The 19,949-nt window shown below is 51.9% G+C and overlaps 1 protein-coding gene across 1 annotated transcript in view; it reads right to left on the reverse strand.

The window, feature by feature from the left end:
* LOC119109979 (uncharacterized) overlaps nt 1-19,949 on the reverse strand; it is a 45,405-nt gene that overhangs the window by 8,238 nt on the left and 17,218 nt on the right. The window contains exons 2-8 of the mRNA XM_037233725.1: nt 9,029-9,211; nt 7,999-8,146; nt 6,286-6,480; nt 5,873-5,975; nt 1,752-1,915; nt 822-909; nt 328-442 (exon numbers count right to left, since the gene is read on the reverse strand). Coding sequence (XP_037089620.1) covers nt 328-442; nt 822-909; nt 1,752-1,915; nt 5,873-5,975; nt 6,286-6,480; nt 7,999-8,146; nt 9,029-9,211 — 996 coding nt within the window. The remainder of the gene's footprint in view (nt 1-327; nt 443-821; nt 910-1,751; nt 1,916-5,872; nt 5,976-6,285; nt 6,481-7,998; nt 8,147-9,028; nt 9,212-19,949) is intronic.

Here is a 19,949-nt window from a genome sequence, read left to right on the forward strand (position 1 = left end):
CCGTTTCGTCTGCTATCGAGAAGATCTGTCTGTGGTCCCGGCGTCCGTCGCCAGCGGTCCTTCGGCTCTACCACGTCGCCACGAACCACCGCGCTTCAAGTGTATCTCGTCGTCAGTCGTCCTCACGCTTGACTGCGCCTTCCGCATGCCTCAATCGCGCCAGCGACTCCACCCGCCACCACGCAACCCATCGCGCAGACCGCTCGCGCCGCGGCCTCCGACGACAGCGCTGCTGTCGCTCGGCGCCCGACTACGGCGTCCGCTCGGGCAGGCCCGGCTCCTCGCGCCGCCGCCGCCGGCCGAGCAGCAGCAGCGCGTTGGGCCGGCCGGCCGCCGCCGGCTGGTGGGGGTCGTTCGCTCGTGTGGAGCTGTACAGCGGTAGCCGCGCGTAGCTGGCCGACTCGAACGAGTCGCGCCCCGCCTTGTACAGGAACGAGTTGAACTGCAAACGGTCGGTGCAGAGTTACGAGTCATTCAGTAGCAATGCGTCATGCATACGGTAGTTGAGCGCCCCGTTCCAAATCTTGCCGCATGTGCTCTTTTCATGTGTGACCGTGGTTCAGGAAATAGTTTAAACATAAGGTGCATACTCAGTAGTTATAAATCGGAAGTGTTTTCAGACGTCCCCTCATGGCCGTTTGCATTTGCCCATTCATGATAGTGGGAAATGCTCTCGATGAAAACGACTTAGAATTAGACGAATTGGCGAGACGAATTACATAAACATAAAATGTGAATACCGCTCTGTCAAATTACACGGGAGTGTCCAAGGTCCCAAATGGTAATTACTTTGCCATGGGTGCCATCCTTGGTTACCTCACCTGGAACAGGTTGTGCAGGGCTTTGTTTGCCTTGTCCTGATCGGCGGACGTGACGTTACCCAGGAAACGGAGCGACGCCATCAGTGGACTGGTGCATGGAGAGACGCATAGTTAGCGGTCGTCACGTTGGGGGACTGTGCGGAGTCATCGCAGCCATATGAGGGGACTGGGGCACGGAAGAGAGCGTAGTTAGCGGTGGTCACATCGGGGGACTGTGTGGAATCATCGCAGCCATATCAAGGGACTAGTACACAGAGTGACGGGTAGTTGGTGGTGGTCACATCGGGAACTGTGCGGAGTCATCGCAGCCATATCAGAGGACTGAGATGCGGAGGGATGTCTCGTTAGCGGCAGCTACAGGAGAGGGGAGACTAAGATTGTATCCCCTGTACAGGAGATGGTGTCTCGTTACGGAGAGACTGCTGCAGGGGCGCAGGTTCGCAAGATAATCAGAGGAGACAGAGCGGCGAGGGTGACTATTCTGATGACTTGCTGTAACAATCAGATGTCAGGGAGCTAGGGCTCAGATATCCGCCTATTTTGTGTCATGTGTCAGCCACGTCAGACTATACTGAGGTATGTACCAAGAGAGGTCTAGTTACTAGCTAGTGCAGCCACATCATGAAACTAAGACACCGAAGGATACCTAGCGACGGCCGTCGACAATAAGCACAGCTAGCAGTCCATACGATATAGCATTGCATTAGTTAATACTTATGACGAAACGAATGAAGCACTCCTAGTAAGATTAAATAAGCTTTTTTTATCGCAAATTATTGGCGTCATGTCAGACATCAACACAACCATTTCACGAAACGCCGCGCCACTGAATGGTCTATGTTTTACCTTAAACTGTCGCGTAACATCAATGTTATACTGATACAAGGGTTCCCTGCACCGTGCTATCCCTCTGATACGATTTCTCCTTACCAGCCCAGCACAAAGTCGGCCATATCGGCGCCGATGTAGGATATCTGAGTGACGGTGTCCATCTGGATGGGCGGTATCTCGGTGGCCAGAGAGCGGGTGGCGTATCGGCTCTCGTAGAAGTTGACCCGGTATACCAGCGGTCCCAGCAGCCAGCGGCCACGCACCTGTCCGGTCATGTGTCCTATGTGTCAATGTCGGGCCAGCTCAGGTCAGGTCTGAGCTGGTCTGGTCAGGTCAGGCCTGACCCAATCTGGTTAGGCATGATCTGGTTGGGAAGGTCAGGTCAGGTCAGGTCAGGTTGGGTAGGAAAAGTTCGGAAGGGCTAGACCGGCCATGCCAAGTTCGGTTTGCACTGCTCTGGTCGGGTCTAGTCAGGTGAAGTAGGTCAGGTCATGTCAAGTCAGCTTTGGATTGGTCCAGTCTGGCCAGGTCGGGTCAGGTCACGTGAGTCTGGAGGCATTCGTCTTGTCACGAATGTTTCCACGTGGAGCAAAGGTTGATCACGTGTAAACATCACCAACTGGTGTGGACTTAACTCAGTCGAGACTGCGGCAAAAGACCAGCAGGTCAGTCTGACCCAATCACCAGGTCACGCTCAAGTGGTCCCCGTCTGATCACCATTTGGCGGCCGCTGTGGCAGGTATCAGCTGATGCACCACTCCCGGGGCCAGGCAGGGTCCCCCGTCTGATCCTATTAGGCGGCTGCCGTGGTAGGCATCAGCTGATGCGCTACTCCCAGGGGCCGTCAGGTTCAGTAAGAGCTGCTAGGAGCCAGAGAAACTGGTGCGTGCTCTTTGGTAACCGTTATCAATACGGGATTCAAGCCTGATTGCGACCACCGCGAGATGACGGCAGAAACACACCCGGAGCGCTACATGTTTACATAACTTCGTCCTCACATAACATCGAGGTTATCACACCCTTTGTCACCACCCACTGTTTGAGGTGCCTGGCGCCAAATCACTTGGGTCTGAAAATACCACGCCTGAGCTGGCTTTGCATATCCTTATCCTACTTTCTTCTACCACTTGACCTGCATGCCAGCTTTCCCGTGTCTTGCTTTCAATGCTGCAGTTGGCACGGTTCCACCGGCGGCGTATCGTACGCGACGGCCGCTTGACAAGAAAAAAAACTGTTCAGGTATGAAACATCACACTGAAAAGCACGACCGAGTACGCATTCCGCCATGGCGCTGATGCGAGAGGCGCTGAAGCTGCACCACGAGGCCGGGTCCCATTCAGCCGTCACGGTGGCATCGGGTGTGCCACGCTCGGCTGGCTCCGAGCCGCCGGGTCACGACCCTCGGCTCCGGCAGGTGTGTCACTGGCACGCGACGCTCCCGTCTCAGTCGCTCGTCTCGCGGCCTCAGCAAGTCTGCCTGGTCACGTGGTCCCCGTCGTCCGCGAGAGCCTCGGATACGTTATCCGCATCGCGCCTCATACCCGGTCACGTGGTTTCCGCCACGTCCGGCTTCTCCGGCCACGTGGCCGCTGCACGCTTGACTGGACCGCCACATCCAACGCGCCGCTGTCAACCCGAGTGCGGGGTCGGCACGGGCACCCCATCGGCTCGGGGACGGCCGGTCGAACCGTGACCATACCGCTCTCGCTACCCTCCGACACAGGCCACCCAGGCGTCACTCGCCGTGGCGTCATGCCACACTGCATGCTATGCGCTGGTGGGCGTGACCGCTGATACGCGGGCGGACCATTTGGCGGCTTCTGATCGGCCGGACGGCAGTTGTACGTGCTTGTTAGCTTGAGTACATTTGCGTGCTTTCCTCGTGAATCCACGGCGTGGCCGACGCCCAGACAAATTGCGCGGCAGGATTGGACAGGACCATGTCCGATCTGAGCAGGCCAGGTCGTGCCCAGGCCGTCAGGTCGACTACGAGCGGCGCCGTGGCTGCCCTCAGCTCGGCTGTCGCCGTTCCCGATCAAACGTAACCACTGCACGGCGGTCCCGGTGATCGCAATGACAACAACGGAGAGGGCCACTGCGCGCCACGGCCTCGGCAGCCGGCCTCGGAGCCCTCCCACGGAGCCCCGCTCCAGGGTTAGGCGGAGCAGCCCGACCGAGACCCTGCAGCGCATCTGCCACCGGCGCCGGCAGACTGGTCATGGTCAGCAGAAGAGAGCAAAGGCCGAGCACACTGAGGTGCGGGGAGGGGGGGGGGGGGGTTCGAGATAGGGGTAGATATTAGTGGCAAAGGCAGGAGTCAGCTGTAGGGTCAGAAGAAGTGATAGCAATCAGAGGGACGGATCATGGTTAGGGGCAGGTGTCGGGATGAAATGAAGGGGTGGGGGGGGGGGGGGGGGGCGATACTCGAGATTGTACTCTGCATGTGGGCGGATGGAAGGCGTCAGTGGGGGAGTGGGATGCAGGGCCAGCGGCAGAGAATACAACTGGACAGAGGAGACAAAAGAGAGCCGCTAAAACAACTGGACCGCGGACGAGACGGAGCAAATCCGTGGTCAGGGGGCTACTGACAACAAACAGCTGCCTGATGCGTCAGGAGCAATATCATGGTGTTCGGAGGAACAAACAGGGCCAATGAGGGAGGCCGCGACTCAATACCAAGAGCCATACAAAATGCATTGAAGCTGAGCGAGACGTGACAGGGATGGATGGATGCGTGAATCAGGGAGAATAGATGGTGGTCGGTTAAGCAGCAGGAGCAGCACTCGAGACCACGCTCTTCATGTCACCTGCCTCCGGGTCACTCAGCAGGCGCATCTTCGGAGCTAACACGGCAATGATGCGGTATCGGTAGTTTTAGGTAGTGTAATGAGGTGAGAAGAGAAGAAGACAAAGCAGAGGTTGCAGGTAACAAGTAAAAGTCCGGAGATAAAATATGCAAACTGGCTGCGAGCAAGCAAGAGTAGGATACATGGGGTCGGAATCTGAGAACAGCCATGACTAATAATTTAAAGACGATGAAAGAAAAGGCTGGATAACGACAAGGGAAAGCCGGTGAGGGTAATAACATAGCAAATGTGAGAACCTATCTGGCGGAACGGGAACGGTGCTACGAAATAAACCACTTCACTGTCTGTAGTCTGCAGCTATTACATTCTTAGGGGCAGCTTACGGGCACATCGCATGATCGCAAGTACACGCTGCCGGCGTGGACGTGGAGGCTGCAAGGATGCCAACGTACCGTTAGCATATCATGCAGACACAATCAGGGGGCAGCCAAGAAGGGGCGATCCTCCCCTCAAGCCCGCATTATTATTTTTTCATGAAAGATGGCTCTCAACAGAAAGTTGAAAATCCGTCAGGTATGCAATGGACCACTTTCACTTTAAGGTCATTTAGGTTTCTTTTTTCCACTTGCATTTAAATTTCGGAGGTCATTTTAGTTCCATAGAAAGTAAAAAAAGACGGCGTGATACGTTGTCACTGAGCTCCGGGGCACTCCCGAAAAGTCTTCGATGCGCCCTTGAACACAATTGCGTCGTTTAGGCGACTAGAAAAATTAACCTTATGGTGTTGGAGACAATCGTTGATGCTGTAGACTAGATGAACTAAATTTAAATAATAAAATCAAACTTTGAAAAGTTTAATATCACCTTAAACATTGCCACGAGTTTTTAAAAGTATTGTAAAAATCAGACATCAAAGAACTATTTCATCCATAGAATATAGTGCAGTCGTTCACCTGGACCTGAATAGAGATTATCACCGTGTATTGGCCAAACTCCACTCCTTGTCGGGACCCCCTCCTACCTTGACCCGGGTCAGCCGGATCACTCCGCCAGGGTACGACCAATGGGAGAGGGTCTTGATGTGACGTCACATTGTGCATCAGCGTAACCTCTATCCCGGCGAGGTCGAAAGTCGGCATTACGGCATTATGGCCGGTGAAGAAAACGTGCATTTGACATCCCATTTCCACAGAATATTTTCAAATAACCCAGCAGGCTTTGCTGTAGAAAACTGGTCAGTAAAATGTGACTGAACCAGTCACAACGATTAAAAGCACACTTCGCACTGGCACCAATACTGGCAGCATCAAAAGCGGTGCCGAGACTCAAAAGGATGTCAATATTTTCCCCGTTTCCGAGCAGTCAGGATGTGAATTGTAGGTTGACGGAGACACGCCTCGGCCGGAAGCTCACCAGGGTGACGTTAGAGGCCACCTGCACCTCAACATCGCCGCGCCTGTTGATGTTGGTCAGACCCTCCAGCAGAGCCGTGGAGTAGGTGCGAGACGGCGGCAGCCTGGGGAGCAGGGTCATACATGTCAACCGGGCGTCTGACGGCTCTGCAGATCCACCGGCGCGTTGGTTGGGGTCAGTCTCAGAACAGTTCGATGGCGTGATCGGGGGTCAGTCTCAGTTCATTTCGTCGAGGTGATTGGAATGAGTCTCAGTACAGTTCGACGGGGTGATCGGGGGTCAGTCTCAGTGCAGTTCGGCGAGGTGATCGGGGGTCAGTCTCAATGCAGTTCGGCGAGGTGATCGGGGGCAAGTCTCAATACAGTTCGCACAGAGCGTCGGACACCGGGGTCCACCCGTAACTCCGCACTCACTGCCGTTTGTCGCGGCGCGCGCCGCCCGGCCGGGGCCGTTCCTCTGCGGCTGTCTCCTCCGGAGCGTCGAAGCCATCACCCTGCTCCTCCCCGGGGATGGCCTCCGGGTCAGACAGCATGCGCGCTTTCGGGGTCATTGCGGCGCTGATGCCGGCGGCGTTGGCCGAGTTGTCTCGGCCGCGAGTGTCATGCGCCCTGGCGGTGGACAGGGCGAGCTGTTAAAACGAGCGGAGGGAGGCGACATCGACGCCTTACCTGGGCTTCTTGTCTTCCCTCCCCCGAAAAGAGAGAGAGAGAGAGAGAGAGAGAGAGAGAGAGAGAGAGAGGAGAGAGAGAGAGAGAGAGAGAGAGAGAGAGAGAGAGAGAGAGAGAGAGAGAGAGAGAGAGAGAGAGAGAGAGAGAGAGAGAGAGAGAGAGAGAGAGAGAGAGAGAGAGAGAGAGAGAGAGAGAGAGAGAGAGAGAGAGAGAGAGAAGAGAGAGAGAGAGAGAGAGAGAGAGAGAGAGAGAGAGAGAGAGAGAGAGAGAGAGAGAGGAGAGAGAGATAGAAGAGAGAGAGAGAGAAGAGAGAGAAGAGAGAGAGAGAGAGAGAGAGAGAGAGAGAGAGAGAGAGAGAGAGAGAGAGAGAGAGAGAGAGAGAGAGAGAGAGAGAGAGAGAGAGAGAGAGAGAGAGAGAGAGAGAGAGAGAGAGAGAGAGAGAGAGAGAGGGGGAGTTGTCAAGACGTCAGCCATGTGGAAGGGGATTGTGATATCCCAGTGGAAACTGTTCCAGAAAGCCAATCAATAAATAAAGATATGCATCACATGTCTACTGGAACGATCTCTACTTTATAGTACACAATGTAATCTAGATGGTTACCACAACATAACATTAGACAAACGTTCACAGTAAGTGCACCTGCGTCCAAAACTAACATCTGAGATAAACTGCGGGCATCTTTCCACACAGGCTGTCAACTACTACCTATCTCATGGATTCTGGGCCATTTTGTCCACCCCTGTTACGGGACTTAAGCCGTTTAAGTCATCTATGCGTGACGACCCACGTCGCTCAAGTCACGAGCTTAACGGGCTTCACCCGCTTCGATCAGCTGGATGACCGAGCGTGGATGGCGTTTGGCGAGTTTCGTACCGTATAGCTCACGTCTCTCACGAAGTCTCTGTTTTTGAGCCAGGGTAGACAAAGTCCAGGCTGGCAGGCAGGCAGGCACACGGACTCCAGGCAAGCAGGCTGCCAGCCTACGTGACGGACGCCCATCATGAAAATGACTTATGGCACAGAATCCCGACCACTTTCACCGCTCGTGACCTCCGGCCGTTTAGATCACTCGCGTGAGAGAGCCCCGGCCGTTTAGATCACTCGTGTGAGAGAGCCCCGGCCGCTTAGATCAATCGTGTGACAGTGCCCCGGTCGTTTAGATCACTCGTGTGCCAGAGCCCCGGCCGTTTAGATCACTCGTGTGACAGAGCCCCGGCCGTTTAGATCACTCGTGTGAGAGAGCCCCGGCCGTTTAGATCACTCGTGTGAGAGAGCCCCGGCCGTTTAGATCACTCGTGTGACAGAGCCCCGGCCGTTTAGATCACTCGTGTGAGAGAGCCCCGGCCGTTTAGATCAATCGTATGACAGAGCCCCGGCCGTTTAGATCACTTGTGTGCCGGAGTCCCGGCCGTTTAGATCACTCGTGTGACAGAGCCCCGGCTGTCTACATCACGCACGTGACGGTTCCCCGGCTGTTCAGCCGGAAGTAGACGGGGTCCAGGCTGGAGGCCCGCATGTCCGCCACCATGTTGGTGATGATGCCATCGGCGAACGAGTTGAAGCGGGGATCCGGGATGTACAAGCCCTGGTATATCAAGCTGGGACCTGGAAGGAAGCCCCACAGTTACGGATCCCATACACTCAGGCAATGCCCGGACGGCTGTGGGAGAGGCTCGTCACTCGGGAAAGCGGCACCTGGGAAACCTGTGACCACCGCCTACATGCATAAGAACAAGGAACACGTGCGCGTGTGGCTTAACACTTAAGGAATCTGGAAAGCCGACGTAGTGAGTATAAATATTAAGCAGCGATAGACTTGATTACAAGCAGGACAACATATTGTACCGTAACTGTTATTATGGTTCAAACTCGCCATAAGGTCGAACGTCATATGGGGACCATGCGCCATCTCGTGGAAGCGTGAACCGGCTGCCGCTGGGGAATCACTGGCGGATAAGAGGAGGTCCGGATGCCTTGCCAAAATACCCCTCCGGAAATAGCGTACGTAACCGCTATTTGTCTTCAAGCTTTCTCATGTCATTCGGACTGTTTCGTCATGATTTCATAGAGTCTCACAGTACCGTTAAAACATGCTGGAGAGACATTTGCCATGTGGCCGGTTCCAGCCTTCGGCACAGAACGCCGCTTAGTTTCGGTGATTTGGCGAGGGGTGGTCGGCCCCGGAAGCCGGTGGGTTCCGTTACACGTGATCGCTTCTCGTGGACAGCGGATTGTTGAGCATCGGTATCGTCGTGCACCCAGAGGAAAGGAGGCAGCATCCGCTATATGGGCTCGGAGTACAGAATGGATTGCCGATATAGGTTGTGTCTAATCGATTTTCAGGACTGCAACCAGTGGTGTCTATGTCTACTTCCTGCCGCAGGCTTTTGCTGTTAGCTCACTAAACAATTACGTTTCGAGATACGCTGAGTACATGCCTTCCTCAAGTGGTAACTCACGGAAGAGAAAAGACTTAACAGCACCTACCATTCTTCCCGGGAAACAGGTTCTGGTTCTGTCTCCGCTTGCTGCCGCCGAAGAGTTGGCGCTTGCTGCGACTCTTGAGCTCGCTCTGCAGGCCGTCCAACCGGCTCTGACTGAGCCCCGCGACCGCTGAGAGCAGCAGCACTGCCGCCGTGGCGCCCCACACTAGCCGCATTGCTCCAACGGCTGCAACGGTCAGGGACGGCGCTCAGCAGACACGACCGGAGCCGCGGACAGCGCTCAGCAGACACGGCCGCAGCCGCGGGCAGCGCTCAGCAGATAAGGCTACAGCCACGGACAGCGTTCAGTAGACACGGCCGCAGCCGGGGGCAGCGCTCAGCAGACACGACAGGAGCCGCGGACAGCGCTCAGCAGACACGGCCGCAGCCGCGGGCAGCGCTCAGCAGATAAGGCTACAGCCACGGACAGCGTTCAGCAGACACGGCCACAGCCACGGACAGCGTTCAGCAGAGGCGGCCACAGCACCGGAAGATGCTCAGCAGACACGGCCACAGACACGGACGGCGCTCAGCAGACACGGCCACAGTTGCGGACGGCAATCAGCTGACACGGCCAGAGCTACGAACGGCGCTCAGCAGACACGGCCACAGTTGCGGACGGCAATCAGCTGACACGGCCACAACCACGGTCGGCGCTCAACAGACACGGCCACAGCTGTGGACGGCAATCTGCTGACACGGCCACAGCAATGGAATGCAATCAGCAGACACGTTCACACCATGGCCCGAAAGGTGCTGAGCAGTCACGATATGTTCAAACGACGCTCAGCATATAAGATACAGCCACATACAGCCTGGCGCGATACAAGACATACAATGTTTTCTTCAACTTTGATGGCGTTAACAAATCCTACATCCTGATTTGTGATACATTCTAAGATATCGCCCAGGCTTTCTCCCAGTCATAGTTAGGACATTCGTGAACACCAGTTATGTGCTTGAAGTACAAAGCCCTAACGCTGTCACGGCAATGCTTGGGTATTTTCAACGGAGCCAACGATCGCCTTCAGATTTAAGTGAGTTCCATTTTACCTTTGTGGTGTACATTGACCAACCAGGTCAGCAGCTGGTAAGTTGATCGCCGCGGCGCACCGTGCTAACGCTGTGGCTGTATCGCATTGCACAAGCCCTATGGCGGAGTACATGACGGCACTGTTGCGCCATTGATATTTTTACCAGCATTTTGGAGCATCCCAGAAACGTCATAGTTTTTAAGTTGCCGCAACCTGTGACCTGATTTGTATGTAAAGCCATGACATTGAGATAAATAATATCCATATTATGGAATGCAACCAACTGCATTTTTCCAACGGCAAGGCTGATGGGTCGATTGTGTTTTACACTTTTGATGGATTACGGGGAACCGGAGTATTTCATTTCACCTGGAGATCACGTCCTGTCCTCGAGATAGAAACAAACCAAGGCGAAAGGAAGCTTGTTGCACGCTGAACATGATGCGCTCGCTGCAACAATTGACATTTTTCGGTGACGTTTTGGGTATCGAATAACTCGATGTGAACTGTACTTCAAACAGTAAGCTGGAGGCCAATTTAGTCGAAATTTTCGTGAGTTTGGCACCAAATGTATCCCAAATAATGCAAAGCCCGATCGGCACAGCTGTCGTCGCAGCTGTCACCATTAACTGCAAAGACATCTCGCAATGATGCCTGAACGATACCTAGGACACGATGCAAGTGCAACATTTTCAATTTTGGATCTAATGAGAACCGCTTCCAACACAGGGGCTCGGTTACACGCGAGCTTGCGTTGGTGCAGTAAACGGATCGACGCAACCCCTCTTCCGCCGAAAGAAAGACAAACAATTCATTACATACTTAACTAGCGCAGTGGATAAACTTCGCGACTGCAATATAAAGTACAACAATCCGAACAAGGCGAATAGGAGACGCTAGAATCGACAGCATCACATCGGTTTTGACAGAGATGGGAAACCGCTTGTCTTTCCGCGCACGAAGGTGTGCCTACACGACTCTTCTCACTCCGACAATATGAAAAGGAGCCACTGGAGCCACAGAAATGCGTCTGTCTTCTGCCGTGACGTGCCGCCGCCTACCGCTCCCCGTTGGAGCCATAGAGATGCGTCTGTCTTCTGCCGTGACGTGCCGCCGCCTATCGCTCCCCGTTGGCGCCACAGATATACCCCTGTCTTCTGCCGTGACGGGACGCCGCCCACCGGGGTGAGCGGCGACAACGACGGGAGGACGTCACCGCCGCCCCCGACCGCCGGTTGCCGACCTGGCCGCCGGCTGCCGACCTGAACGCGCGCGGGCGCGAGAGGAGAGCGTCTGATCGGCGGCAGAAGTGTGTCAGCGGCGTGACGCCGCGCGCCGCCGCCCCAGTCAGTGACCCGCTGACACGGGCCGTCGGCCATGTGAGCAGGCGACGCCGGGCGGCCGCGGCCGGCCGGCGCCGCTGCACGAGCGGCCCGCTCAACCGCGACCTGTCGTGCCGGCCGCCAGACGCGGCCCGCAGGACAGCCGTGGCGCCTCACCACGTGCCGGGTCACCGGTGCCCTTGGTGTGGCTACTGCTCGCAAGACGGTGTGCGCGTAGGTTGGGAGACAGAACTGATGCTGAACTTCTGAAAGGATCTGATACAGCTTCAATTTTTTTCCCGTTGATACAGCTTCAATTTATGATGCTCATCCATGGCACGACTCTCGCAAAAATACCGAAGCAGGAGCGCTGATTTTCGACTTTGCACCGATAATACGCTGTTTTCTTGATATTTCTTCACGGCATACATTCGGGCTTACATCGCAGAGTGCAGCGCAGCTGGTCAAACTCAGCCGATGACAGTGGGGAAGTGACTGCTATGCCAGACGCAGCACATGCCTTCAGTGGCTGTCAATTGGTTCTTTATGTGCCCAGCAAAGCGGGCTCAATGAAATGTCTGATGTAACATACCTACGTGGGCACCTAGGCCTGATAGATACAAGTATGATAGTATGATACAACGTATGCCCAGGGAAACTCCTCGCTAGTATAGCATACCTATGTTGGCCTGAACACATGTGCAATGCAGCGTGCAATGCAGCGCACACACCGGGGTCCCGTTCTGAGCCGCGTATGGCGGCCGACCCAGCCTCATCTCTTGCAGCCCACGGACTGGACCAGTTGGCCAAACTGGCAACTGGCCAGCTGGTCAAGCAGAGGCGTCGTCAGGTAATGCGGTGTTGCATGCAATCTGGCCGCTTTTTATCGTAACGTTTTCAAAATGTAAGGCCTTTATGGCGAGCCATGCGCATAGCATTTTGCGGAAAAAAACGTTGACCCAAACAAGATCCGATGCAACGGAAATGTTAGGCATTCCATGAAATAACGAAATATCGAACCAAAACGACCCCTTGGAAAGTTCGCTTCCCTATGGATCTTGGCAATCCGTGGACAACTTTACGGATACAGTTTGCAAGGCCCAGTTCACCCTAGTCCGCACATGTTTCACACATTTCACTCAGCAGTGCGCATTGTTTACAGACGTCCGATCTAAAGCATAATATAGTGCAGACACTGCAAAAATGAAAATTCACGACATGTAGACTGTTTTTTATCCATTTCAGTGCATTTGACCCGCCTAATTACAATACAATCCTTTCTGGATGCGTGACTATCGGAGCTTTTGCGATCCTGTCAAGCTTCATCCATAGATGAACCCTAAATTCACGAATTTATGATACTCTTGATGAAATCTAGTAGCGGCACGTAACAATTTCATTGATTCAGTCCTCCCTGTCTATTCATCCATTTGTGTGTCACCCCTTATCTCAAAAGCAATAGCTTTTGAGATAAGGGGTGACACAGCATATTATAGTCTTTGACACGTTTACATTGAAGGATGAGGAGTGTTCTCAGACCATTGCCATCGCTGCAAATGGGTGTCAGAGCGCCTCCTTTCATCCCTTCGTGCTGCCGGCTCTTCACACTGCATTTCAGCGGATTGCAGATTTCAGCAGGACTTTTTTTAGTAGTGCGGCGCGTGCTGGTTGACAGACCATAATGCATGCTAAAGATCAGCTTGCGCACAAACGGATGCCAGCTAGCAACCAAGAGCGATTCGACGTGCAATAAATCATATATTAGATGCTACATTGCCCAAGGATATCGTCAGGAAAGGATTGAGTTGCATGAATCACGTACGGGTTAATACAATCAGTTCAGCTTCGGAGATTATTTCCGTCCTGTTAACCGAAAAGGTACAAAATCCAGAAAATGTACCATAGTTTAGGTTATTGATTGGTTCCCTTTTAGTATCCGGCGGTTGTGCCATGAACGACAACAGTGGCTACAGTCTTCTAAAGGTTGTCATAGATCAAAGTTGCATCTGGCAAATTCTGGATATTTTCGTCCACATAGGCCGCATGTACCAACAGACAACCAGAATACTTTTGGTATACTTGATTTGTATCCATAGCTGGCATGTGACCCGTCATGGCCAACGTCACATCGGTCAAATTAGGAAAATAAAACGAGGCAATGCCACTATATGCTTCACAACGTTCACGACAATATCGCTTTCGTGGATCGAACGTCTCTGACGTTCGAACTTCGGGCTCATCCAAGTTTGAACGAATGTAGAAGTTGATAACGCAACGTTGCATGGTTTGCGCTTGGTTTTCCACGCATCCAGCTGCTACGGTCCTCAGTGTCACAATCACCAACGCCGAATGGAGTGAGGAGCACCAAAAAGCATTACTGATAAGTTCTTACACTATTTTTTATTTTATCATTACTGACGAGTTCATTACGCTATTGAGTTTCGGAGCGCACACTCCATATGTTAAAAGTCAAGCATGCGATACTGAATGGATGACCACTCAGGAAATGTCTTAGAAACAAACGCCGTGCATGCCCACGCTTAGCCCCGCAGTTATGACCGGCTTAAAATGAAAAATGGAAAAATATAAATATTGAAAAATATAAAAACCCGATAGGATAACGAAGCAGACTGATATCACTGAACATGCGCTATTTAAAAATCAGCATATTTTAACGAGTTCCGGTAAATTTGTTACAAAGTCAAGTACAAGGTCAGTTTTTCTCGTTCTAGGATATCACTAGCAACACAAGACATCAGCCTAGGGCTGATAATCTCTTAGCCCTCGGCCAGCGGAAGCCGAAAGTCTTCGTAACAATGTCCTACAGCGTAACACCTCTAATCAGTTTTATACAGATAGCTTACCATTACATAGGCATGTTACAGAAGATGCTGAAGAAACACGGCATATGCGTTATTCCTCTCACGTCAATTTGTACTCTAGCTCCCCGTCTATATCATAATTGTTGGGTTCCCTTGTTTTATGAGCTTAATTGCATTAGTTTGCTGAAGCACATGCACACTGGTACCCGGGTATTGGGCTTATAAAACGATTTCATATTCTATGTTTGCGAGAAAACGAAGACAGTTCTGATTCCCGAGGCAGTTTTCAGCCCTATCGCTGCTGCGCTCTAAACACGTAAAGGTACATACTAAAACAATGTCATAAGGGAGAGAATCGCTACCACATATTCGTCTTCCACAGGGCCAATATTTAACAGCCTTCCAACAAAATACACTTTCGTTAACAAGATGAAACGTTGTGGCGTACATTGTTATATTAGATTCCCTCATGCAACGAGATTCTTATTCATGCCGCAACGTTCTGCGAAGGCTAGGCATGGCTTTCGACTCTGTTGAAGTCGTGTGCACGGCACTGGTACCTCCATTGCGACAATGCTTTAGCTCGTAGCGCGACGGCTAAAACAATGCGTACAAATCTACCATTTCAGGTTTACGGAATGTGCTACTGTTAACAGGCTGCATATTACGGTAAACACACTGAAAAAGTTCTTTCGTGCGCTCAATTTCCATCCTGTTAAGAGTTCGTAGCATTATTGTATTATGAACAGCAAGTGTTACCAAAGAGAAGTTCTGAATGAATCAGAACACCCCACAGCGTTCTGTTTGCCTTACATGATTTTTGGGTGCAGAAAATTCATTTGCATTATTAGCTTTAAATTAATGAGTCAATCCAATTATTTGGGCCCCTTTAACATGCCCCAAATTACCTCCCCTACTTCAAAAAGGGCCACTGCGGCAAAGCACGGAGCGCTCACCACACTCCTCACCTGTTAGCACGACAGCTTGGGTCGAGCTCAGCTGGGCTGGTGGTCTTCACGCCACCCGTTGGCACCGCGCCCGGTGGCTGCAGAGCCGCGCCGTCCGGTGAGAACTGCTGGTCGCGGCCGCCGTCCGCGCGCCGGCGCCTGCGGCCGAGAAATTCGCGGGCCACTTGGCACCGGCCGCGTTCCGCGCGATGGGGCTGGAGCCGGCAGGGCACCGGTCCCTGACCTCACCATAGGGCCAGGCTATGGACTCAGCACCAGATCCGACCCTGGCTTCATAGTGGGAGCTGTCCCTGAAATCATCGCCAGACCAGCCCATGACCACGAGACCAGCTCCTGGCTTCCCACGGATCAGTGCTAATAGGCTTATCACCAGATTAGTGTCTGATCTCACCAACGGATTGGGTCCCGGGCTCACCGCAAAATCCGTCGCCGACTTCACCACAAAACATGCCCCTGGCCTCCCTCAAGACAAGTCCGTCTTTTATTTCACCGCGACACACTAGTCCTGATTTTACCACTGCGATCATCTTGGCTCCATCTGTTTTCCCCGCTGGCTCAGTGGTAGAACGCTAGATCATGTGTGTGAACGCTAGATCAGTGGTAGACGCGTAATCAGAAGGCTTCAGTTCGAATCCCAGCAACTTCAAGAGAAACATTCAAGGTGTGACGCGTGAGTGGTTGAAAACCGAGCAACATCAAGCCGTTCTCAGGGTTTGGCGACACCTGGTGACGCCAGGAGAATTACATGGCCGAAGCGTTGTTTGGGTACTTGCACGGGAGACGAGAACAGTAGTCCACCGATTTTCCATTCCGTAAGGGTAATGCTGCATTACTCTTACCATCAGAGGAAAACCTTCATGGCCGGGTAGGGCATTCAGCCATTGGGAATCTTCCCAGGCCCGGTTGGAATTAAATCGTGGGAGCGGATCGTGATATGAATGACACCGCAACCTCCGACGTGAAGATGTACATCTGTCCGCGCTTCATAGGTCGGTTTATGTTTCACATCACGAACTATTTAACCCTTTAACACTTTTGTAACCACATTTCTTTGTTTAGCGGTGTACTTACCCAACCACTGTTGCGCATCTACAGCGTATTTACATAGATTCGCTGCAGATCGTTCTTGTTATCTAACATCTGCTATGCAAAAGCCATATTTTCTTATGCATGTACTATCTTATATTTCTCGTCAAAGCGCAACACAGTCGGACACGCATTTTTAACTGATCGCTTCCAGTCACGTATGCTGATGCATTGTACGTAGTTATTTCTTTGTGAAGCGCTGTGACACGGTAACGGACAATTTCAACACAGGCATGCTAGATAGAACGGAAATATAATAAAAACTAGAAATAACCACGTGAGGTTAGATTAGGTTAAGTTAGGTTAGGTTAGGTTAGGTTAGGTTAGGTTAGGTTAGGTTAGGTTAGGTTAGGTTAGGTTAGGTTAGGTTAAGTTAGGTGAGGTTAGGTTGGGTTAGGCTAGGTTAGGTCAGGTTAGGTTAGGTTAGGTTAGGTTAGGTTAGGTTAGGTTAGGTTAGGTTAGGTTAGGTTAGGATAGGTTAGGTTAGGTTAGGTTAGGTTAGGTTAGGTTAGGTTAGGTTAGGTTAGGTTAGGTTAGGTTAGGTTGAGGAGACAAAAGGGCAGCTGTGTCTAGCTGCTTATGAAGATACCGTAAGGAACGTCCTAGAGATTGGGGTGCCCCAAACAGTATCGAAATATACTCTTTCCATGGGGATCATCAGGTGAATTTTCACCTTTCTCGGCAATGGGCTGCCATGCAGAGAGAACGTCTTGATAGCTGATCAAATTATACTGCCAGGCGTCTTGCTGTGCATCAATAAGATCGGAACACAGGACCTGAAGAGCTAGCTCACGGCCATGGCAAATCTTTTCAGATGTAAGTGATGTCGTGCTCTGGCATCAATACCTAAGACAGCACATAAAATATGAGATGGGCTGCTTAACTTGAACTAAATGACCATCACGGTCACTGAAACAATCCTGAGATGACCAAGACTGTGTTGCTTGAAAACTAGACATCAAATGGCCTGATGCAGCTGATAGCTGCACGCCTGCACTTCCAAGCCCTCTTCGATCACACGCTACATTACTGTATGTCTGAGAAGGGTAAACCTGCTTCGTTTTTTGGCTTTGGGTGTATCCAATAAATTTCGATGGAGTTAATGGGCACAATATTGCAGTGACGTCGTCTCAATTTGTCTAGTTTCAGTACGCGAACTATATATCAAGCATTTGGTAGGCTCTGTGTTTATTTCGTACGATAGCAACACACTAACAATGCATGCCCTAAAATGTGATGACGCTCTTAGCACTAAAAAAGGGGGGATATTGCGTTATTGTATGACATCGCACTGCGCTACTTTACATAGACAGCGACTTCGATATCAAGTAACCTTCACCGCGCACCGTTCAGTGCGGAGAAGCCGGTCTCACCCAAGGCAATTAGCAGACTCTCCCAGACATTTTTTTCTCCAAACCGCAAGATCTACACCACATTGCAGAGGGCACCTGCGTGTGGTTAGCGGGGTCAAACCTTCATTTACATACCGTCTTTGTTTCGGCAGATATAAAGAGAGAACGGGCCCATGGGGAGCCATCAGTGTCCCTCCTTCAGTGTTTAGAGAGCTATCCAGACGAGAACCATGAAGCTGGGTCTGTTTCTGGCTGCGCTGGTAGCTCTGTCGGCCGCCGTAGAAGACAAGGAGGCTGACCAAGAGAACCAGGCCACCTCTTCCGTTTTTGGAGGATATGGCAGGTAATTCGATACGAGTACTTCTCATCGCACGCTTTGCTAGAGTGTCGACATCTTAGGTGTTGATCGAGTTCATACTTATTTGTCGAGAATGGGGTTATTTAGTTTGGTACGTAGACTCAATGAGCACGGCGTCGGAAGTGATCACCAAATTAAACGGGCTTTGCATGGGACAACATGCTTGGGCCAGTCGCATGTTTCACGCTCTGGTTAGTTGCCGTTCTGTATGGTGGGAGAGAGACGCCGATCGATGATGCTTTCAGGTATGGACCGGCTACAACGAAAGGCGCAGAACTGGTTGTGCCCTATTGTCCGTCAAACCCACTTGCAACGTACCTTTACTGTCTTCCCTTGGGTGGTGCAAAATTATCACGTTGGAACCAACGCATGGCTACCTGTCTTAGGAGCGGCGTCGTCAGACGGGCTCGCGGCTTCGGCGGCTACGACAACCGGGCCCTGTACAAAGGTAACTACGGCCAGGGCTACTACGGCAACAGCCGCTACGGTCGTGGCTACGGGCGCAGCTTGAACGGCTACGGAAACTACGGACTGGGATATAACGGCTATGGTGGCTACTACGGCAACAGCGGCCTCGGCGGCTATGGTGGATACGGTCGTTCGTCAGGAGCCTACGGAGGGCACGGACGTCGCTCAGGAGCCTACCACGGCTACAATGGGCGCCTTGGAGCATACGGCGGCTACGGCAGGCGCTCTTCTCCGTACAGCCGCTACGGCGGACGCGACGGAGCGTATTATGGCCACTACTGAATGCCTAATCGACGGACACGGTCTGAGGCTAATGTGTTGACGATACGCCCATGGTGTTCCATGACCATTCTCACTGTTTCCATCCTGCGAACATCAAGGATACGTCATCGATAGGTCGGCCCCACCTCACTGATGCCGCACTGTCTGCAGTCAGAAGAAAGCTCTTGCTTTTCCTGACTATTCCTTATGTTTGTTTTAATTGCCGAAGCTGTGCGTTCTTTGGCTCTCGTTCGTTTGACACGTCAGGACCCAGGAAACCGAAATACATTGTTTTAATCGATATATACGTTTTCTTTTGCTGATTATCACAGGCATCGACTTATGGCACTGGCCATTGCCTTTTTCTCCCAACCTTATGTATGTACCTTATGTATGTATGTCTCTGCACAGACTGTATGGCGGACGCAACGGAGTGAATGATGGGCATTTAATGAATACTGCATTTACGGGAACGGCATGAAGCCAATTTGTTGAAAATACGCACAGTGTCCTGGCATTGCCGACCCTGCATGTAAATCAGTACCGTATAAAATAATTTTGCACTCCTTTTCCCCCATTTTACGTGAACTTTTCACTTCCATCTGACATTTTCTGACACCACCTATTAAACTCATCTTTTTCTTTCGGGTGTTCCTATGTCATCCAAGTCCTAGGTCACTAGAAACCAACGAGCATAAACTAGGCCCCGCAGAGCCTGGACACCGATAGCTACATCCTGCCTGACCTACATCTGAATCCTGTGTACATCATCATGTCTGAGTCACCGATTCAGCGAGTCAGCATCAGCCTGAGTCGCTGTAACCCGCCTGTCTATGGCTCCAGGCTTAATCTGAACAATAAACCGAACCATAGTGGACTGTTTTGAGCTATTTGTTGACAACAGATGTGAGTGGCTGAGGTGTACCTAGCTATGCAATATATCCAGAGTTGGCTCATGCTAGGCTGCATGTACGCACACAGCACGCCAACAGTGCCTTACCATGATGGAATGATGGTCATTGCACAACAAAGACATCTTACCTAAATTTGCACCGAACAAAAGTGTCTTAACAAGCCCGAGAGCCCCAGCGACCCCAGCCTCTGGCATTTATCAGTCTTGGTTTGTTTACAAGATGCATCACATATGATTTACACCTATGTGCCAAATATGAGGCCCTTTTGCAGCTCTAAGTTTTTTTTGGTCACCCTATATAAATAACACGCAAAGCCTGGTAACGAATATTACTCCGCGTC

The sequence above is a fragment of the Pollicipes pollicipes genome, unplaced genomic scaffold (genome assembly GCF_011947565.3).
Source record: "Pollicipes pollicipes isolate AB1234 unplaced genomic scaffold, Ppol_2.1 Scaffold_7231;HRSCAF=8579_pilon_pilon_pilon, whole genome shotgun sequence".
NCBI classification, from domain to species: domain Eukaryota; kingdom Metazoa; phylum Arthropoda; class Thecostraca; order Pollicipedomorpha; family Pollicipedidae; genus Pollicipes; species Pollicipes pollicipes.